This window comes from Lissotriton vulgaris, unplaced genomic scaffold (genome assembly GCF_964263255.1).
Source record: "Lissotriton vulgaris unplaced genomic scaffold, aLisVul1.2 SCAFFOLD_1480, whole genome shotgun sequence".
In the NCBI taxonomy this organism is placed as follows: Eukaryota; Metazoa; Chordata; class Amphibia; order Caudata; family Salamandridae; genus Lissotriton; species Lissotriton vulgaris.
Genome location: NW_028243024.1, coordinates 310,480 through 334,584, shown reverse-complemented (window position 1 = coordinate 334,584; position 24,105 = coordinate 310,480). Strand labels below are relative to the sequence as shown.

General features: G+C 46.4%; 1 protein-coding gene across 1 annotated transcript in view; it reads right to left on the bottom strand.

Moving 5' to 3' along the window:
• Positions 1-24,105, bottom strand: part of F9 (coagulation factor IX) — a 331,867-nt gene that overhangs the window by 261,896 nt on the left and 45,866 nt on the right. Inside the window, exon 3 of the mRNA XM_086948464.1 lies at positions 3,331-3,355. Coding sequence (XP_086804590.1) covers positions 3,331-3,355 — 25 coding nt within the window. The remainder of the gene's footprint in view (positions 1-3,330; positions 3,356-24,105) is intronic.

Here is a 24,105-nt window from a genome sequence, read left to right as displayed (position 1 = left end):
GGGTATCAAAATATACAATGCTGCGTATTGAGAAACTGGACCAATTACCTTTCACTCTGGCAGAGTAACTGTCCACAGAATGCTTAATTCATGGCCCAATAACGTTACCAGTGACAACTTTCCAGTTTCAATACTGCATAGAACAACATACAGGCAGATATGAAGGAATTAATGAAGGAATCCTGTGAATTGCCTTATAGATTTAAGTGCACAAGTGGGGACATGGAACTATTTCTGATGGAATCCTGATTGTCATTTATCAGCTATGCAATAGATGTTCAAGTCACGAAGAAGATGAAAAAATGCTCCTGGAGCACTGGTACAGTGATCGCACTCCGCACCCCCACCGAGACCAGGAAGACGGTCACCCAGGCCCTCGTCACCAGCCGTCTGGACTACGGCAACTCCCTCTACGCCGGGACCACCGCCAAACTCCAGAAGAGACTCCAGCGGATTCAGAACGCCTCAGCACGACTCATCCTGGACATCCCCCGTCGCAGCCACATCTCCGGACACCTGAGAGATCTGCACTGGCTCCCGGTCAACAAGAGAATCACCTTCCGTCTCCTCACCCATGCTCACAAAGCCCTACACAACCAAGGCCCAGGTTAGCTCAACAGCTGCCTCAACTTCTACGCTCCCACACGTCAACTTCGATCGACCGGCCACGCCCTCGCTGCCATCCCCCGCATCCGAAGAGCCACCACAGAAGGAAGGTCCTTCTCCTACCTTGCCGCCAAGACTTGGAACTCCCTCCCGACCCACCTCCGCCTGACCCAGGACCACCTTGCCTTCAGGAAGCAGCTCAAGACCTGGCTGTTCGAGCAGTAGCGGACCCCCCCTCCCCTAGCGCCTTGAGACCCTACTGGTGAGTAGTGCGCTATATAAATGCTTTGATTGATTGATTGATTGATTGATCGCATGGTATTCCATCTGGGCACACCTCACCTTCAGGAACTGAGCGAATCTTAGTTCCTATCATTTAGACTAGTCTGGATTAACTGTTTTTTCCATGTTCTACGCTGTCTGTTCTGCGGACAAGAAAGCGTGTTGGATCTCTGTTTAACACTTCCATTGGCTGCGCCACCAGATGTGGATGCTTTACTGGACCTGTTAACACCCCACGTACTACTGTGTCCTCTGCGTATTCCAATGTTGATGTCTGCATTCTTGGAGCCACCATGGGATGGTTCAGCTCCTGTTGGAATGGAGACTGGCTTCTCTACTGGATGGCAGGCCTTGTATATCATACAGGCGTCGCCAGCAGCGGCTGTGGTCAGTGAAGAAGATCATCTGTGCTCGATTGACCAGATCTGTGAAGTGTTGCAGGGACCCTCATCTGTGATGGCAAGCAGCAGTGATGTTGTGTCTCCCACACAGGGCACATAAACATTGGGCTCATCGTGTGCTGGGAAAGATTTGGCCTTTTTCAAAAACAGCCAAACTTGGAATTTTAAAACAAGAAACACTCTTTTTTTTGCCTTTCTTGGTGAACAGCATGGCTTTCAGACTCACATAGTTGTTCGGCCCGTAAATACAAACATATTTTAATCGACTTCTACAGCGCATGCTAGAATTTTAGTATTTTTTAAGCATATTTTAGAAGTACATTTAGAATTTTTAGTATGTTGTCCAGTCGGATGTGGAGTGGGTGTTATTTTTCATACAGGTACCCCGATATAGGCACAGGTGGTAACCAGAACTTTCACCTATATTTCCCCTGCCATTACACTATATAATGTTTCTTGGTGCTCATCTTTTACCTAGTTACGGTACTGCTTACATGGCATGGGATTTCTCTGAAAACTAGCCTTATTCATTATACATAAGGATTTTTGGAATCTCAGCAGGACTACCATCTCCTGCATAATTACTATGTAAAAAGCTTATTCCTTTTGTCATTCGAGTTCGACATGACACAGCAAGGTAGACTCCATAAAGGTACCACTTTGGGTATATAAACCTCACATCTTTGCTGAGGCAGGGACAGGAGAAAAAGAACTTCCATGCTGACACACTGATGCAAGACGCTGAGGTTCCTACACGCAGACACTCCAGCTTCCAGTAATCCGATACCCCTCGTGGGGTGTCTGTCTTGAGACCAAGATGGGGTCCCACAGTCTCTCACTTCACGTAATGGGGTTAGCTTCAGCCTAGGGGTATTCTTGACTCGCCACCTACATACATGCAAGGTACACCTAGTTGCATCTGGTTAGGGTTACATCGTAGGGATATGCATTTTATTGTCATGTATTTTTATACCTGCCAGTATTCATTGTTTTAGCACTATGGTATGAATCTACCATCCGTGTAAACTATTGGTGCTTACAATCATTTATATCTGTTTCTGAATTATGGTTGTTTCGGGGAATCTATTTTACATTAGAATGACGGTGGTTCAATAAATGCTTATTTAAAAACGCCCCCGCCATTTATTCCGTGCATCTCTCTGAGACAAAGTGAGCACGAGTGACTGAGTGAAAAGTACTGTTCTGTTTCCATGATTCCTCATGGGACAGAGATGTCATGTTCGCTAGTTGCCAAGTACTATTCTCTCCTTGGTAAGAGGAGTTTACAGTGGCACTGTGAGCTAGCTAGTATACAGGTGAACATACCAGTGAGGGTGTCTGGAATCAGTCTGGACACAAATCCCACAGTCTATGTTGTCTAATCGCACAGATCCTATATAGGTTTATATGACCTACACGACAGGATAAATAATAATGTACAATTAAAATACATTCCTCTTGTTAACCTACAAAGTCCACAACCCAGTACTAAATTAAAAAGTAATTTTTAAATGTAAAAAATGTGTTGTTACACATAAGAACTTAGAAACCATATTAAAACAATAATATAATACCAATAGTACCTTAATATATTAACTAATATATGTTAAATTAATCAGACAACAATATTTAGTAGAATTACATTAAAACAAAAAATAAGATATGCAAATATATTTAAAACATACATTATATACACAGTATTCTTACCCTCCACGTTCTTTACCTTGATATTTATGACTTGACAATATTTATGATATGATATTGTTGCACAAGAAAATATTTTTGAAACAATATTTTGGTCATTCACCTTTGCATCATTGTACTATATTTTAGCTTATTTGTTTGATTGAAATATTGACACCTCCTAGTGATGGTGGTAACCCCAGCAGAAGAAATAATCATCATCTCTTTCTGGCAAATGCCACAACCAAAGGGTACTCAAATATAAGGCATAAAATATAAAAATAATTCATTATGCCCCAAAAATATTTAACATGCATTATATAGAGCATAGTTCTTATAAAATTTGGAGTAACCTTACCAATGTATTCCTTCCAAAATTCATTCTAAAAAAGAAAAATATCAGGAAAGAATTATTATGCATTCATAAAAAATAAAAAAGAGCTACATTTGAAAAGAAATGTGTTATGCTGTAGTCACTTGTTTTATTAACTTTAAATTTAAACAAAACTATCGAATTGCAAAATCATACCACATTCAAACATGCTTCATAAAATAAATCCTATACAATTTCACTTTCTTTTTCTGTTTGACACATTTCTAAGTTTATCACTGTGGCTATGCTTGTACAATCTGCTAGGTACAAAACTCAAACAAAAACATATAGGTCCTCATTATTATTGGACTGGAAAATGGGCTGGATTTTCTCCACCCTCTAAAGTTAGCAATACCATTGTTCTGGTAACTTTTGGGTGGGGAAACACTGGCTTATTGCCAATTGGACCATCAAAATCCACAAAAAAATTAGGAATTATTACAAGAAGTTTAGTTGATTTTCAGGGTTCAGAGTAACTGTAGACCTTCTCCCCAAAAGAATGTACACATGCTAAAAATGTATATTCATAAACATATATACACACACCTACACATATTAATAAATATATATGTTCTTTGTTCCAAAGAATCCAGTGAGTTTCCTTTAGTGCTACAGCAGACGATGCAACGCGCCGTCCATTGTAGGACCACTAAGCCTGTGGTGCAAATGCCTGCCAGATCAGGAGTTTATTACTGGTCTGGCGGGTGGTCCTGTGGCAGTCTGACAGCTGCGGACCAACAGCAGTGGGCGGTCTGATAGGCTCATAAATAAGCCTACCATGCAGACTGCCTCTTTCAGAGCACCGCCTGCACTTTCCTACATGGTGTGGCATAAATGACACACCTTGCAGGAAATGGGGGTGCAAATTGAGGGGGTACTATGCATGCCCCACACATGCACCCCCTGAGACCCAAGGTAGCAAGAGTCCCTGTTAGGGTCCCCTTTGTTGCCTCACTGTCACCCTTTTCATATCGGGCTTACCACTGTGAAATGGGTGATGGTGAGGCAACTCAAAATATGCTCTGTGGTGCTGCTGGCACATTTCTTACTCTAACCACTGCACGAATGTCACAGGATTCTGGATCTCTGGCAGTTGCAACTGTCCTGTGGCAGTCTGACCACTATAGTCGTAACACTGCATGCGGTCCTGCAGTGTACCAGGGGTTGGACCGCCATCACAGGTTCAGCAGTCCAACTTGTAATCAGGCCCAAAGTCTTTCTACATGATTTGATCTCCACTTCACCTTGAAAATGATCTTTTTTAGAGCTCCATTGTAAATCACGTTGCATTAGTCGATAATAGTCATTGAAAAACTAGCGCTTTTCTAAATTTAATTTTATAATTCAATTGCAGTGTAGGCAGGACCCTTCTCAGCATCATGAGCGGGAATTCAAGAGTTTTAAGGAGCTTAGACGTGCATCATTATTTTTTTTTTTTGCACTGCCACATATATCGTTCAAGCTATAATTTCACTTTTGGCTTATCATGACAGAAAACATAACATAATAGATTTCGATTTTATCTATAGCATAATAGGTATAATATGCTCTCTTATGTGTCTGTCAAATTGCTGCGACTTATAGGTAGATTATGAGTAAAATACTAACTTTCTCTTACTTGTCTGACTACTCAACTCTTTCACAGCTAGGCTTAGTACAAATAATGTTTTCTTTCTTTAGTGGACCAAATATGGCTGACATTTGTGTAAGTGCAGAGCAGAAGGCCATATTTCTAGTATGAGAGAGATTGTCCACCACAGGGCTGCTAACAATATACTATTTCATAGGGTGTATTCCTCCTCATACAATATCAAATCTACTCTTCCTTCTTTATTTTAATTTTAATTTTTTATTTTCCACAGTTTCTCAAAAAGACACAAATTTAATTCCCTTCAAAAGAACTATTCCATATCACATATAACACAGCGTTGACACTACTCAAAATATCAGTTCATAAGCGAAGTCGTAATTGAGCCCAAAATTACAATAAAAAATAAAATGCATCAGATAGTTGTATGTAAAGTGTGAAGAGAGAGTGCAGCGATCAACAATCAATATGAGATTTAAAAATTTAACAAAGGGCATCTGAAACAGTTAGTGCATTTGAACTTTGAATCAGCTAAATCATTTTGTTAAAGTCAATTCTGTAAATTGCATAAAACATTTCCACATTTTAAAAAACAGTTTACCCCCTCCAACCAATTTAGCATATAGATACTCATTATTATAAACTACATGTAACCTACTAAGCCACAGTTTAAAGTCTGGGAACTCCCTTGATTTCCAATAATTAGTTATCAGGGAACAAGTTAACAAAATGTCTATGTACCACTAGACTCACAGATGTCTAGTCTTCAGACCCAGGTGTCGTGCAATATCTTATAGGACTAAAGTTAGGTCTGGTAAAACTGTAATTCATACGACATCCTGCATAAACAGTGCAACCTTGTCCCAAAATCTCCTTAGCTTCTGGCATCCCCAAATATTATGCTCCCTAGTTCTCACCTAGACACCTTTCAGAAATGCGTGCATTCCAATCATGCAGTTGCTTGAATGTGTAATAGACTAGCCACTCATAGTACATCTGAATCCACTTAATATATGGACTCCTCTACATCTGCCTTTTAGCAATGGATATTTCTAGCCTTTCTTCCTCAGACAGATGTATACCAACATCTTTCATCCAACTATTTTGGGGAAGGCATAATATTCTGTCGGCATAACTGTGGCAACCTATGAGTCATCTAACACAGTGCCCGATCTGCTTTATGAGAATGTTGGAATTGGACAATTCCAACATTATTTCATTTGATTCCTCTTTATGGAGAAGAAAAAACATGCTTAATATACTTTGAATCTTTAGATAATCCAAAGCATTCCCTATGTGGGCTAGGGAAAGTTTTTCCTAGATTGCTTTCCAGGATATTACCTTGTTACAAATCAAGTCCCCTCGTGTTATAAAAAACGGGGAGGTCAGATTTTCGCAACTAATTACTCCAGTTTTGCAAGGGGAGCTACAATATAGATAAGCTATGGGGTGCCATACACCGCCCTGTAGCAGAGAATAGACAAACAGGGTATATGCATTTTGATATGGGGGAAACTAGACGGCAACACGTGTTTTGGGGAAATATATATTCCCCGAATTTTGATCAGGTAAAATTTTGGTCTAATTTATATCAGGCATTGTCAGGCTGGGAAATGTACCCGTGGATTGTGGGAGGGGACTGCAATGCAGTAATGGATGCTGCGTTGGATCGCTCTCACCCTTCACTACACGGCGCAGTTGTGACTAAACAGACAAAGACTCTTTGTGGGTGGTGAGAGGGATGGGATCTCTGTGATGTGTGGAGAATGCGACACCCGACACAAAGGGAGTACTCTTATTACTCTCCGGTACACCTCCTTCACACACGCATAAACAGAATCTACTGTTCTAGAAAAATAGCGATGCAGGTAGTGTGTGCCACTTACCTGGCTACGACCTTCTGAGACCACAACTCACTGGAGATCACGTTGAAGTGGGACAGAGTTCCTACTCAGTACCCACCTGGAGAATGTGGCCGCAAACACTAGAAGATGAAGTATTCCGCACCAACATATCCAATACTATTACATGATACTTCATAGAGAACAGTAACACCGCATCCATCATTTTGATTGAATGGGATGCCTTTAAGATGGTGGTGCGGGGAAGAGCGATCAGTGCTATAGTGGGTGCCAGGCAGGAAACACATTATAATCTCATTGATACAGAAAAGAATATGTATATATTGGAACAACAAGCTACACATGACGCTAACAAGCGGGCCCCACTTCAAGAAATAAGAATTAAACATGCTGAGCTCCTAGAGACACTCAGAGTCATTGATTACCAAAGATACACACAAATACACCACACTGAAGCAGACAAATCTGAGACATTGCTGGCCAAACTGCTTAGGGAGAACCCCCACAGTCATCATTAATGAAGTCACGACTCTGCAGGGCACTACTGTAAACACACAGCATGGTATACATTATGCTTTTAGACAATATTACGCCACATTGTGTAGTAAACCAGGCCCAACAGAGGGTACCACCATTGACAATTTCCTGGATAATCTACCCTACCCACGCTTGCCCGCAACCGCCCAGAAGGAATTAATAGGCCCCATAACTAAATCAGAAATCAAAATTGCAATAATAGGACTACCCCGTAACAAAACTCCAGGGTTGGACCGGCTGCCAGCTGAATTTTATGCCACCAACGCGGAGCTGGGTAAGCCGCCACTAACGACGGCGCAAGCTCTAGTGGTATCACTTCTGAAGACAGGCAGAGACCCTACAGATATGTTGAGATATCGCCCCCTATCTTAATTATTGACAGAACATAAAATACTTAGTAAAGTACTGGCGAATAGAATTCTCCCAACTCTAAATAACCTAGTTCACACAGACCAAAATGGCTTTCTCCCAGCCCGTATACCTCCTTGAATATTAGGCGACTCGATCATATAATGTCAATTGCACAGGAGGGCTATGATAATGCCGGATGGATAGCATTGGACCTAAGACAAGCGTTTGATATGCTGCAATGGAATTATATGTTCAAGGCCCTGGGTAAATTTGGCTTACCCGTCAAATACCTTTAAATGGATACAGCTTCTTTATGAGGCTCCTACTGATAGGGCCAGTTCAGGGGGTCATATGTCCGCTGAGTATGCGATTCAAGGGGCCACCATTTTAGCTCTAGAACCATTAGCACTTAAGTTAAGCACAGACGCAAGCCAGCTTGGAATACAGATTGGTGCCACACAACACTTATTCTCAGCATATGCAGATGACATTATTTTATATATACAGGACTCACAAGTTACTCTATGCCCAATCCCCGATATATTTCAGAGATTTGAACAGATATCAAGCTTATTTATTAATGCTATGAAGTCAAATGCTTTCTTCTTCAAAGACATAACTCACCCTCTGTAAACAAGATTTGGGCATTATACAATCCCAGTAGGCCACCACACGTTCAGGTACTTGGGTATACAAGTAAATAGGACACATGCAGAAATGATAGATGGCAACCTTTGCAGAGCAATCAGATCAATAAGCTCGAGCATTGCATTCTGGATCACATTACTGCTTGGTGAAAGGGCGGGATGCCATATCCAAGATGATACTCCTTCCCCGCTTATTGTATTAATTTGCCAATTTGCCAATTTTGGTACCACATACCACATTCAAACTTTTAAACACAATGCTCATAACCTAATCTGGGGGACAGGTAAACGAAGAATAATTCTTAAAAAAATGACCATTAGGGACTGATAAAGGAGGCTTAGGAGTCCCGGATCTAAAAGCATATTACTATGCAAGCCAACTGCAGTGGCTTTCTTACCGGACTGCTGGCCGTAATCTACATGAAATAGGCTACACTATGCAACACATTGTTCAGGGCATCCTCCACATGTTAATATTACCTAATACAATAAACCCCCGAAATCTATCTTCCCTTTTCCACACAGCGATACAATGCTAGAAGACAACACTACAATACACTGCCCTACATCCTCTATATGCCGGAAATACTCCACTACTAGGAATCCTATTGCGTACTTGAAGAATAACAAAACGCAGAATTGCGGCTTGGCTTGACGGGGGGATTAGCACAATAGGTGATTTATTTAACACTGGAATACTTATGGACCATAATAACTTTGTAAGAGAAACGGGGCACCAGACCATTTATACCTACTACATGCTGCGTTGCTTCATTATGTCAAAACGCACTGGGCACCTCAGCACCAAGACCCCCCCAACCATGAATTAGTTAGGGCATTTTATTACATGGGTAGAGGAAGGCACCTCATCAAGTGGCTATACATAGGTATACATGCACATGCAGCAGTAGAACTCACTATCTTTAGAAACACATGGGTGGAATACAAAGGGCGGGCAATAACGGATAAAGAGTGGACAAGACTACTAGAATACCCTAGGAAATTCCTGGAATGCAACATTTTAATTTATACAGTCTATGATATTTCACAGAGCTTATCTTACCCCTAACTGACTGAAACAGATGTTCCCACAGACGCAACACCGCTCCCTAGATGTCAGACGGAAGAAGCGGATCTACTCCATATGGTATGGGAATGCCCCCGAATACAGGAATACTGGAAATCAGTGAGGCAACATACACTGACTTAGGGAACACAGCAGAGGAATGTATTCTAGGAATATATAACAGATTGTCGAAACACAATTACAGACTAGGTTCAAGGACGTGGCTTTAATACTAGCAAAAAGAGCAATCATGATGTGCTGGAAATTCAATTAAAAAAACGCCCATGATATACAGCTGGCACAGTGAGGCAATCTGTTGGGGTAACGCGGAAAGCGCAGCAATATGAATGGAAGAAGCCAGAGGTTTACAAAAATCCCAATAGCTATGGAATGGGATAATATGTTACTGGCCTTTAAAAATATAGATGTGGAACATAATGGGATGAACCCTACCTCACAATCACAATAACTGGAATAGATTGTTGTGTTGAGTTCATATAAGATCACCTTTGACTGCAAACTGTGATGACAGGTAATGCTATTTTTTTAACCCTATTTTTTCCATAACAGGTTGCCAGTTCTGGCACGTGAGGAGGCATAGAACAAAAATTCTACAACCAGGACGGAGGGATGGGGGGGCAGGGATAAGAGGGGGTTCAGTAGAATACAGCCTTGGATACATAAAACGTTGTCGTCGCTTTACTTGTCCAAACACTGAACGTAATTATGTGAATGTTATCTGCTAATATAGTTGGACTGATTACTTTTAGAAATTTCAATTTTGTACTTAAGTGCTGTAATTGTTTAATGAAGAATTTATAAAAAATTGTTTAAAAAAATAAAAGTCCCCTATTGTCCCCTGCTTAGCTCTTTCCCATCGCTTAGCTGTTTGTTAAAGATCTTGGTTGCATAGAGGTTTGAGAGGGGGTGCACCATGCATTGAAGGAATTTTAAGATAGCACCATCACTGCTTTTGTTTACAGGATTTACTGTCCAATATGTAACCAATCTAGGATTTCAATGTTGGGTATTCAGACTTGGTTGAGTGGCTCACTTCAAGCATTTTTTCCAAGTATTAGCTTTCAAAAGTTGAAGCTTTGGATGTGTTATACAACCTATCACACATCGAAGAACCAGGTTTTAGAACCCAGCAGCGCCAGGGGAAACGCCCGAAGTCTTCGAGTTCTCCTGTCTTGGCAAACAGAGACACCGGACACTTCTCGGTGACGTCAAGGACCACGTTTATTGGCTGCAACCAGGAACAGAGGTCTACGAAGCACAACACGGGTGGTTCGCTAGAAACTGCACAATTTAATAGAGCGAGACATCGTCTTTAATGCCAAAAATCACATTCCAGACTAGCATCAATTACCTACGAACTGTCCAATCACAGAGTGACATTTCAAAGGTATCGCATAACGACAAGCCCACTTTCCGTTGTCCAGCCCACCAGAAATGACAAGGCAAAATTCAACATTCTTGCTCGGGTAGACCGGACAAACCCATAATAAAAGGACCTCAACCCAAACCATAAATAGGCCATAAAAGAAGGAACAGAAACAGATGAGAAGCAAGATAGAAGGGTGTGTGCGTGTACCATAAACTCAGCAATGTCCTGCTCTTTGATCTCTATCTGACCAGCTGCCTAACAAGGAACTGGCTCAACACGGTCAGCCTCGGGCAAGATGTCAGTTCGTTCAGGTCACTCAGAAGTCAGCTAAAATTGTACGTGTCCCAAAGACTCGTTCGGCCGTAGTCATTGGCCTATGTGAGGGCAACCACAAGATGGCTGCCATGCACAAAATGGAACCCGTAGGTTCGAACGAAATCCCTAAATAAATAGTGTTTCGATAGATCGATTATGACGAAAACACTCGTACATACTGCACTCATCATTTGCGGTCCGCTGATACCAAAATCGTCTTGATACGACGATGTTTATTGAACGGGTTCAGAATCACGGAACCTCAACATAACTAAAAAAGCAGCTATGTAATAGGCTTTCCAGTCTGGTAGCAATATCGCTCCCTCTTCTCAATAAAGATTTAGCTTCTGCAGACTTATCCACGGAGCCGTCTTGTTCCATATAAAACTGATGATCTTATTAATCACTCTTGAAAAACGTAATTTGTTAAGTATACTGGGATTGCTGTAAGGAAGAAATTTAGCAAGGGTAAAAACTTCAATTGTTACCATTGCAACCCTGCCTGGACTTGAAAATGGAAGATTCTGCCAGGTATCTATCTTTCCCTTGATCTTCTTAATAAGAGAGGTGTAATTCAGCTTATTTAAGTCTTCAAGGTTGCTTGCATCTCTAATCCCCAAGTACCTAAAAGTGTCTCTACTGTGGATCAACTGAAGAAATTCTAGTAATATTTCCACACCCATAGTAAAAAGTAGCATTTCTGTTTTAGCTGTGTGTAACGGGGTGCCCCTGGCGCCCCCTGGGGTCGAAGTAACTTGTGGACCCCCCTTTGTGTTTCCACAGCCCAGCCTGAAAGCGCCGTGTTGGCACCAAGTGGAGGAAGCCTACAGCGGAGAAGAAGAGGATCTGGGCAGCGGCCCCTTTAACTGGTCTCCAGGTGATGAAGGGGAGTGGCCAAACTACACTAGAAAAGACGCAGGTGAGCCAGAAGAGGTGTGTCTGTACACCGGCGGAGCAGAGTGTCGGAGGAGAGGAACGGAGCGAAGCCGAGACGAGTGGTGGGACGAGGACTCCACGGACTGGAGACTACAGCGACGGATCCAGACCAGGGAGCCTACGGAGGAGGCAGAGACCAACGAGGGATTCCAGCGGATGCAGGACGATCCCCCGGACTACCGACAGGACGACCACGCCGAGCCTGAGCAGAGCCCGTCGGACATCAGCCCCGCAGAGGAGAGGCGGTCGGTGAGACTCGAGCGAGACGGCGAAGAGGACGTCCATAGTGACGAGGAGGAGAGAGCGGATCGAGCGGAGCCCCGCCGAGACGAGAGACTGCCAGCGGCATCCGGAGGACCATCGGAGCTAGGAACCGAGCCTGGAGGCCACCGGCACCGCGATCCGCCCAGCCACTCCCCTGGAGGGGCGTGGCTTCACGAGGTACGTGAACGAATCGCGGCTTGGATCGGAAAACGGGCAAGGCGCTAGAGCGCTTCAAGAGTTGACACGGGAAAGGGGAAGGGTGCGGATTGGCCACTACTGCCCTTAGTAGACTCACAGTTTCACGGGGGTACAGTCCACCAAAGCTTGGGAGCACTTTTCCAAAGTCATCTCACTCCTCTTTCCCCCCCCCCTCACTGGTGAATGGGATTTTGAAAGAGAAAGGCCGTGACAGTAACGCGCTTTTTCTCCCTTCATTTGCATATCTCCTGGATGAGAAAGCGACACGACGGAGCAGGACGGAGCAGAACGAAGGCGGACCTTAAAGACAAGGCGAACCGAGGGGGTCCTGTCAAAGAGTCGGGCTGAAAGGAGCCGGTCACCAAGGAAGCACCCGGGCAGGCTCAAAAGCACCGACCAACTTTTGTCATCAATAAAAGCTTTTCCTTTGATTACTAAGACCCGCCTACTGCCTCTTCCTGTGGTCCCGCTTACAGTGGTGGAGAATGCGGGCAACTTGACCATCTGCGACGCCAAGATGGAGGAGGTGGTGCAGTCATTGGTAAAAGGACAAGAGAGATTGGAGTGGGCCATTCAACAGCAGATCATCACGTCAGCTGCAGACCGAGAGGCCATGAAAAATGCGGTGGCCGCCAGAGCTATGGAGAATCCAGTTCTTACCGAACCAGCCACCGCGTCGGCCACTAACCCTCATATCAGCGGCGTATCCCTCCAAAAATATCAGCCAGGAGAGGACCCGGACGCCTTCCTGCTCAATTTTGAGAGGGCAGCCCGGGCATGTGGGTGGCCAGTGCCCAAGTGGCCGTTCTTTTTGGCACCCCTCCTGGTAGGAGAGGCCCAGGCGGCCTATCAGGTGGCCAACCCCACGGGCGATACTACTTACGCTGATGTAAAGAGGATCATCCTAGATCACTTGGGCCTAGACCAGGAGGCCTACCGAATCCGGTTCCGTAAGGAGAGAGGAGCCCCAGGAGAGTCCCCAAAAACCCTGTTCGTGAGGCTCAAGATGGCCGCTGACAAATGGCTGACGCCGTCCGTATGTACAAGGGAAGAGATCATGGACAGGATCTACTTAGAACAGTTCTTAGAGGCCCTGCCCTACGCCACCCAGAGGTGGCTACGACAACACCACCACCTCACTATAGAGAAAGCCGTGGACATGGCAACGACCTTCTCTAGAGTCCAACCTAGGATCGCTCAAACCTGGGAGAGTGAGAAACACAAAATCCCGATGAAAACCGAAAGGAAACCAGTGAAACCTACGGAAATCCCTAGGCCAAGAACCTGGAGGACCGAGGGACTTCTGCCTACCGGGCCGCAATGTTTTGAATGTGGCACCTGGGGACACATCGCCAGACTCTGCCCCCGTAGGAAGCCTCAGGAAGAACCCATGGAGGTCGGATACCTTCCCAAGGCGGTGATGTTCTCCAGCGAAATGGGTCAGGCATTCAGGGTAAGTGTTGGGGTAAACGGCACCTCCCTCCAGGCCCTGTTAGACTCGGGCTGCCGCCAGTCCGTAGTACACGCCCGTCTGGTTCTACCCTCCCAGATCCTCTCACAAACCCAGGTGAACATACGATGTGTACACGGAGATGTCAAGGCCTATCCGGTAGCTATGCTGCCCATTGAACCAGGGGGGAGGAGTCCACATACCCTAAGGGTGGGGGTTCTAGCCACTCTCCCAGAGGACCTCATTATAGGGACAGATAACCCCGATTTTCTAAACATGTTTAAGTACAGCCTATCAGCCACTGACCCCCCCCCAGAGAAGGGAAACGAGGAGAGAAACGTCCCTGCCTTAATATCAGACGAACCATGGGTGCTTGACCGTAGTTTTCGTTTCTCTCAGGTAAATGACGCGTCCCTCTCTAACGCGTGGGACGCAGCGGAAAGAGATAAGAACCTGTTTCCCGTACAATATCCAAGGTTTATGGTCAAAAACGACTTACTGTATAGGCAGGCTCAAAAAGATGATCCAGAGCAACTGCTAGTACCCCTATCCTTCAGGGAGCAGGTGTTATTCTACTCCCATGCCCATTTGGTAGCTGGTCATGTAGGGGCAGAGAAGACCACGCAAAACCTGCTCCGCCACTTCTATTGGCCCGGGATATACAAAGACACAGTGAGATACTGTCAGGAGTGCGAGGTCTGTCAGAAAAAGAACATGACCCGCCCCCCGGCCGTTCCTCTACAACCTCTGCCCATCATAGGTACCCCCTTTGAACGGATTGGCATGGACATAATAGGACCCCTCCCTAAAACTAGAAGGGGATATCAGTACGTATTGGTGATTGTGGACTATGCCACTCGGTTCCCCGAAGCCTATCCATTGACGGTCACTACAACCAAACTCATTGCAGACCGGATGATTGAAATGTTTTCAAGAGTAGGATTCCCGAAGGAGATCCTCACCGACCAGGGCACGCCCTTTGTATCAAGGCTCATGAAAGAGGTGTGTCAACTGCTAAGAATCCATCAGATCAGAACGGCGGTCTACCACCCCCAAACTGACGGCCTCGTCGAACGTTACAACAGGACCCTGAAAACCACCCTAAGAAAGATGTTAGAAATCAACGGAGCCGAGTGGGATCAAGTACTGCCCCTTGCCTTGTATGTTCTAAGAGGCCAAAAACAGAGCAGTTTGGGGTTTTCATCGTTTGAACTGTTATATGGGCGACAACCCCGCTCCCTCCTAGAAATGACCAAAGAAGCATGGGAGAAAGAAACACCGGAAGAAACCCTGAAGACCCTTGAATACGCCCGTAATCTCAGATCCAAAATAGGTAAATTAAGAGAACTCGCGTATGCCAATCTGGAGAAAAACCAACAGCGTCAGAAAACCATATACGATAAAGGAAAGAAATGGAGAAGGATGGCCGTGGGTGACTGGGCTCTGGTACTCCTGCCCTCCTCCTCCCAAAAGTTTAAAGCAGAATGGGGAGGCCCTTACAAGATCATAAGTACTATAGGTAACACCAGTTACAAGCTACAGATAACACAGAGGAAGACTCAAGTCTTTCACATCAACTTGTTGAAGAAGTGGCTCGGACCCCCCCCTACCGGGGTACATTTGACGGACGACCTCCCCCGGCCCTCCTCCAGCACGATAGACCAACTGGTCGTGAACGAAGACCTGACGGACAAAGACAGACGAGAACTGATGAACACCTTAAGGAAGAACGCGGGGGTCTTCTCGGATGTTCCCGGAAGGACCTCGCTGGCCACTCACAGGATACGTACCGAGCCAGGAAAAATCGTGAAAATCAGGCCATATCGAGTCCCAGAATCCCGACGCCAAGGGATAAAGCAGGAAATCCAGGATATGTTGCAGCTGGGCGTGATACGCCCCTCAAAGAGCAACTGGTCCAGCCCAATAGTGTTGATTCCAAAACCCGACGGAACAAGAAGATTCTGCATGGACTTCCGCGCCCTTAATGAAGTATCGCTGTTTGACGCCTATCCGATTCCTCGCATCGATGAGCTGATCGAGAAGTTAGGAGAGGCCAAGTTTATTAGCACCATCGACCTGACTAAGGGGTACTGGCAGGTACCCCTCCACGAGGAGGATAGACATAAAACCGCGTTCTCAACCGAGGACGGTCACTATGAATTTACCGTACTCCCCTTCGGTCTTCACGGTGCCCCTGCCACGTTTCAGCGATTGATGAATACGGTATTGAAAGACTTGTCTATGTTCACCTCGGCATACCTCGACGATATTGTCGTCTTTAGTCCCGACTGGGAAACACACATGGAACATCTACAGAAGGTATTAGATACCCTGCAACAAGCTGGATTAAAAATCAACGCTAAGAAATCACGGATGGCCTATCAAAAAGTTAAATACCTGGGCTATGTCCTAGGGCACGGAATGATAGAACCTCAGATCGAGAAAGTCAGAGCCATTTCCGAGACCCCGTTCCCCAAAACAAGAAAAGACATGAGAGCATTCTTGGGATTGATTGGCTATTATCGTAGGTTTATTCCGATGTTCTCACAGATATCAGCCCCCCTCTCGGACACCCTAAAACACCGGATCCCTGAGAAAACGCTACTCCACCCCACTAGAGAGATGGAAGAGGCTTTTTCCAGCTTAAAAACCTGTATTACTTCCTCCCCGGTTTTGACTTCCCCTGACTTTTCAAAACCTTTCTTTTTGCACACAGACGCTTCGGATTATGGGATAGGGGCAGTCCTCTCCCAAAAATCCGAGGAAGGACCAGACCACCCCATACTATACGTTAGCCGAAAACTGTTTCCCCGAGAACTGAAGTATGCAACGGTAGAGAAGGAATGTTTAGCAATAAGGTGGGCGGTTGATAAATTGTCTTATTACCTGGAGGGCAGACCGTTTACCCTGTATACTGACCACGCCCCACTGCAATGGATGGCCCGTAATAAAGCGAATAACGCCAGGGTGATGCGCTGGTTCCTAGCCCTGCAGCCTTACTCCTTTTCTGTTGTACATAAACGTGGAACTGACAATGTTGGTGCGGACTTTCTTTCTCGCTATCCCCTTCCCGAACGGAAGAGTTCAGGGGGGGAGGAATGTAACGGGGTGCCCCTGGCGCCCCCTGGGGTCGAAGTAACTTGTGGACCCCCCTTTGTGTTTCCACAGCCCAGCCTGAAAGCGCCGTGTTGGCACCAAGTGGAGGAAGCCTACAGCGGAGAAGAAGAGGATCTGGGCAGCGGCCCCTTTAACTGGTCTCCAGGTGATGAAGGGGAGTGGCCAAACTACACTAGAAAAGACGCAGGTGAGCCAGAAGAGGTGTGTCTGTACACCGGCGGAGCAGAGTGTCGGAGGAGAGGAACGGAGCGAAGCCGAGACGAGTGGTGGGACGAGGACTCCACGGACTGGAGACTACAGCGACGGATCCAGACCAGGGAGCCTACGGAGGAGGCAGAGACCAACGAGGGATTCCAGCGGATGCAGGACGATCCCCTGGACTACCGACAGGACGACCACGCCGAGCCTGAGCAGAGCCCGTCGGACATCAGCCCCGCAGAGGAGAGGCGGTCGGTGAGACTCGAGCGAGACGGCGAAGAGGACGTCCATAGTGACGAGGAGGAGAGAGCGGATCGAGCGGAGCCCCGCCGAGACGAGAGACTGCCAGCGGCATCCGGAGGACCATCGGAGCTAGGAACCGAGCCTGGAGGCCACCGGCACCACGATCCGCCCAGCCACTCCCCTGGAGGGGCGTGGCTTCACGAGGTACGTGAACGAATCGCGGCTTGGATCGGAAAACGGGCAAGGCGCTAGAGCGCTTCAAGAGTTGACACGGGAAAGGGGAAGGGTGCGGATTGGCCACTACTGCCCTTAGTAGACTCACAGTTTCACGGGGGTACAGTCCACCAAAGCTTGGGAGCACTTTTCCAAAGTCATCTCACTCCTCTTTCCCCCCCCCTCACTGGTGAATGGGATTTTGAAAGAGAAAGGCCGTGACAGTAACGCGCTTTTTCTCCCTTCATTTGCATATCTCCTGGATGAGAAAGCGACACGACGGAGCAGGACGGAGCAGAACGAAGGCGGACCTTAAAGACAAGGCGAACCGAGGGGGTCCTGTCAAAGAGTCGGGCTGAAAGGAGCCGGTCACCAAGGAAGCACCCGGGCAGGCTCAAAAGCACCGACCAACTTTTGTCATCAATAAAAGCTTTTCCTTTGATTACTAAGACCCGCCTACTGCCTCTTCCTGTGGTCCCGCTTACACTGTGTTAACTATATATCCAATCAGAGCTGAAAACATTTTTAATAACTCAAAAAATATACTAATAGTTATAGGGTGTGGTTAAAGGTATAAAACCCAATCCTCAGCATAGAGTTTTAATCTGTGAGAATCAGGAAAGAGAGCTTTAAAAGCTTAAAATCTAAAGCGGTTCAATAAACACCTTAAACAATAATGGCAACAGTGGACAACCTTGCCTAGGCCTCAAGAGACGTTTATTGGAGCTGAGATTTTCTAATTTACCACCAGATATGCCACAGAGTCTTGATATATGTAAGTGATTGTCTTGATGAGTTGGGATGAAAATTTCACTGTCTCCATATATTTAAAAAAGAATTTCCAGCCCACAAATTCAAACACTTTTTCTACATCCATGAATAACACTACTGAGGCTGTCTGGTTTACCATATCAAAATCAAAGACTTCAATTAAAAAGTGTATATATAATTAAAATTGGTGTAAAGGAACAAACCCATTCTGGTCCGTATCTATTAAATTACTTATTATCTCAGAAATTCTTAAAGCTAATATTTCCATAAAGACGTTATAGTCCATATTTAATAGGGTAATAGGATGTATGTTAATATCCCTTTCTTAAAGGAGGGAATGCAATCCCTTCTTTGAAAATATGGTTGAATAACTCAGTGAGGGGAACCTTCAAACACTTAGGGCCTCATTACAATGTCGGTCAGCGTTTCCTCCTTCCAACACCGACTTGGAATCGGGACGGACTAACTTGCAACCAATTACGATGCGAATGAACACTGTTCGGTTGGATTCCCATTAACTCCTATGGGAGCCCTTGTTCCGCCCAACAACATAAGCTCCTATGGGGAAGTGAGGGGGATGCAGAAAACTGTACCCTGTTGCAATTCACAGGCACCATGGTGCAGGGTTTTACAAGTGAGTCCCCTAGGTACCCATCGGCCCCCAACTGGAGGCTACAGAATAAAGGGGGCCCTGTTAGGGGCCCCAAAAGTCACTTTCCGACAGCATTTTTGTGTCAGACAGGTCAACTCAGAAAGGTTGTTGGAAACCCACATCGTAATCGCTTGGTCGGAAACGCAGTCCGTAGAGCTGGACGATGTGGGTCAAACCAACATGAATTCTCCAAGAACTGGTCGGACCTGATTCAGAAAGACTGTGCGGTTTACAAACTGACTGCGGACATCGTAATCCTTCGGTCAGACTGTAAAATGGCAGAGCCTGTTGGAAGGGTTCTGACTAGGAGATTCCGACTGTCGAGAGGAGGCTTTCTGCCCGACATCGTAATCGACCCCTTAATCTTGGAAACTGGGCTTCTAGTTGACTGGAGTGTGTGCCCACTTCAAGCAACAGTCACAATTCCTTCCAGGGTGAACCAGAAAAAGTCACTAACTTGACCTGTGCTAACCCTGAGTAGCTGAGGCACAGCCATGATGGCGACCAAGTAATTCACTTGGCTCTGTGCTCTGGCCATTGATTTTCCTGCAAACATCCTGATCCCTCTGGAGCCTGGCAGTGGCAACACGCCAAGACTGGGACACAGGGTTAGCTGTGAAGGGCCCTGTTGGAGGAGTCGGAATCTTGAGCACTGGGCTTGGAGTGCTGATCCTGGCTGCTTAACTGGCCCATGGCTTTTGGGCCTGACTCAGCTTGTGGCCGGTCCTACCCATCTGGCAGGCCATACTCTCGATGGCATTTTCTCTAATGATATTCGACTCAAAACTGAAACTCCTTTGTCCTGGTCCGATCATCTGGCAGTACCTTTTGAGTTGAACATTCCCCACTCCTCCCCATTCCTCTCTGATACTAAGAAAGGGGTAACTAGACGCAATTTCAAACAGATTAGTAATAAAACCCTGGCCCCATATTTGACTGGACTGATTTCTCGTCCCGATACCAACGTAGACTCTGCCGCTACAGCTCTAACAAACTCCATCTCTAGAGTCGTAGATAGTCTGGCCCCTGCCAAACAGCACTACTGTGCCCGCAAGAGTCCCTCTATGCCCTGGTTCAATGACCGCCTTAGAACACTGAGAAGGGAATGCAGGAAGCATGAAAGGAAATGGTCTGCCCACCCAGATTCTACCGGGAAAAATTGACATAAACTGCTCCTTAAGGCATACAAGACGTGAATAATTGAGGAGAAAAAGGCCCGCTATAACAATCTGACGGCATCACTAAAATCATCGAGAGATCTCTTCAAGATCATCGGTTCGCTATCTGCTCCTCGAAACTCGGATCCAATTGTAGAATCTCAGGAGTTATGCGATAATATTTCATCTTTTTTCCATACTAAAATCTCCGACATCTATTCATCTCTCGAACTCCTCAACTCCGAACTGGACATCAGAGCCCCTTTGTATTCCATCTACAAGCCCGCCACTCCAGTGGTGAATCCAGTATTTAGCTTTCTGGATTTTCCTCTACTCACCTATGAGGGCTTAAATCAGCTACTAGATAACACCAAGTCAGGCTCTCCTCTTGACCCTTGCCCTCTAAAAACTTTGAAATCATGCAGGGAAGTGATTGTTTCCCCCCTCCTCGAAGTGATGAACTAGGCTATTACTGAGGGAATTTTTCCCTCCGTTTGGAAACTGGCGGTCGTTAAACCGCTCATGAAAAAGGCCTCTTTGGACCCTGGAGTCCTGAAAAATGTCTGCCCAATCTCCTTACTGCCTGCCCCTGCCAAGATACTGGAGGCTCACTTAAATCGCCATCTTACCGCCATTTTGGAAGACTCCAACCTCCTAGATATTTCTCAACATGGTTTTCGTAGTGCTCATAGCACAGAATCCGCTCTCACTGTCGTTGCCAATAATATTCGGTCGGAAGTTGACAGGGGCCATACCACTCTCCTGGTCCTCCTGGGCCTCACGGCGGCCTTTGACACCCTGTCGCCCTCGGTCTTGGTTGCCAGGCTGGGGGAGATAGGGGTTGGTGGCCCGGAACTCAGGCTCCTGTCCTCCTTCCTCCATCAAAGGGAGCAACGAGTTCAGCTGGGTAAATTTCTGTCATCCTCGAGGCCTCTGCAATGTGGGGTCCCTCAGGGGTCTGCCTTAAGTTCCCTGTTATTCAATATCTATGTGACCCGCCTGGCCTCAGTTGTAAGATCATTTGGCTTTGAGGTGTTGTCATACGCTGACAACACCCAAATCCTGGTCTCCCTTTCCCAGTCAGTGGCTGAGACTGCCTCCAACTTTAGAGCATGTATGGAAGAAGTCTCCCAGTGGATGATTCGAAATTTCCTTAAACTTAACGGAGACAAAACGGAGGTCCTGATTTTCGGGGGGAGACAGAACCTATGGTCTAATGAATGGTGGCCGCCCTCCCTTGGAGACTGTCCAGTCCCTTCTCATTTGGCCAGAAATCTGGGGGTCCTGTTTGATACCACTCTCTCCTTTGACCTTCAAGTCCGCAGGACCGTATCTACCTGCGGTGGTATCATCAGGATCCTCAGAAAAATGTCATCCTATCTCTCTCCGGCAGGCCCAGTAACAAGCAACAGTGGCTCTGGTCTCTTCGAGACTAGACTACTGTAATGCTCTATATGGAGGCATGAACAAATCTGCGGTCCACCGCCTCCAAATGGTTCAAAACGCGGCGGCCAGGTTGGTCCTGGATCTTCCCCGGCTTGCTTCAATATCTCAGGCCCGGAAAGACCTCCACTGGCTTCCTGTCCAGGCTAGAATATTTTTTAAACTTTTCTGTCTTGCCCACGGGGCCTTCTATGGCTATGGTTCTAAAGGTGTCTGCTCCCTTCTCCAGCCTTACCGCCCAAGTGGAGTGCTTCGATCCTCTTCTAAAAAACTTCTTACGGTTCCGAGATTTGCAAAGACCAGATGGGGAGGCAGAGCCTTTTCTACCCTGGCGCCTAGACTCTGGAACTTCCTTCTTCCAGAACTGGCCTCTTAACCTCTACCGGGGTTGTTTCGTAAACACGATACAAAAGGGGATGATGGACGGAGTGTTTGAGCAAATCAAACACTCACCCCCAGTCAACTGATCTGGGTTTAATCCATCACTATTCTTTAGCTCACTCAGCCACCCCAGTTCAGACATGGCCATATGCAAATCAGTCTGACCCTGTGCCTCGTGGGAACAGTCCAGCCCGAACTGCCGTCTTCAGCCCGGCTTGCTTGAATCCAGTGGTGTGGAGGGCATGGTACTCACGTCTGAGCATACCCATCCCACTCGGGGTGACAATTGCAAAAACCAAAGTTGATGGACAAAATGCAGAACAATGTCATACATTCACCCTTTGTATTTTCTTTGTTCACCATAAGTTGGCAGGGTATGCTCAGACGTGAGTCCCTTACTCACTTTGACACTGGATTCAAGCAAGCCGGGTTGAAGACGGCTGAAATGCCAGAAACCGGTCCTCGGTAGCTTGTTTCCGGTCCCGGGAAGGCATGTCTTGGCAGTTCGGGCTGGACTATTACCAGGACCAACAGGGTCAGACTGATTTGCATATGGCCATGTCTGAACTGGGGTGGCAGAGTGGGCTAATGAACAGTGATGGATTAAACCCAGATCAGTTGACTAGGGCTGAGTGCTTGTATTGTCAACGCTCCGTCCATCATTTCCTTTAGTTTTTCTTTGTTCGCCATAAGTTTGCAGGGTATGCTCAGACGTGAGCCCCTTGCTCACTTTGCCACTGGATTCAAGCAAGCCGGGCTGAAGATGGCTGAAATGCCAGAAACCGGTCCTCTGTAGCTTGTTTCGGGTCCAGGGAAGGCATGGCTTGGCAGTTCGGGCTGGACTGTTCCTATGAGGCACAGGGTCAGACTGATTTGCATATTGCCATGTCTGAACTGGGGTGGCAGAGTGGGCTAAAGAACAGTGAAGGATTAAAACCAGATCAGTTGACTGGGGGTGAGTGCTTGTATTGTCAACGCTCCGTCCATCATTTCCTTTGGTTATTCTTTGTTCGCCATAAGTTGGCAGGGTATGCTCAGACGTGAGTCCCTTGTTCACTTTGCCATTGGATTCAAGCAAGCCGGGCTGGAGACGGCTGAAATGCCAGAAACCGGTCCTCGGTAGCTTGTTTCCGTTCCAGGGAAGGCATGGCTTGGCAGTTCGGGCTGGACTGTTCCCATGAGGCACAGGGTCAGACTGATTTGCATATGGCCATATCTGAACTGGGGTGGCAGAGTGGGCTAAAGAACGGTGATGGATTAAACTCAGATCAGTTGACTAGGGGTGAGTGCTTGTATTGTCAATGCTACGTCCATCATTTCCTTTGTTTTTTCTTTGTTCGCCATAAGTTGGCAGGGTATGCTCAGACGTGAGTCCCTTGCTCACTTTGCCACTGGATTCAAGCAAGCCGGGCTGAAGACGGCTGAAATGTCAGAATCCGGTCCTCGGTAGCTTGTTTCCGGTCCAGGGAAGACATGGCTTGGCAGTTCGGGCTGGACTGTTCCCATGAGGCACAGGGTCAGACTGATTTGCATATGGCCATGTCTGAATTGGGGTGGCTGAGTGAGCTAAAGAATGGTGATGGATTAAACCCAGATCAGTTGACTGGGGGTGAGTGTTTGATTGGCTCAAACGCTCCGTCCATCATCCCCTTTCGTATCGCGTTGTTTTGTAAACAACTGAAAACCTGGCTCTTCCGGGACTCATATTCGTAGACCCTGGACCTGGTGCTTAAAGACTTCTGTTATATGTCTGTCTGTTCACGCTGTTATGTCTGGCGCCTTGATGCCCTTGGGCTAAGTTGCAACCTATTTCATTTCATTCATTTCATTTCTTGGTTGACTGGGGGCAACGGGAGTGACCAGGGGTATCCTTGCCCACCTTATTGGGCCTCCAGTGGGAATGTCAAGGAGCCACTAAATCTGGTGTGATGCTGGGCCCTGGTGAAGTGAGCTCGAGAGTATAGTTCATCGCGGGAGGTAA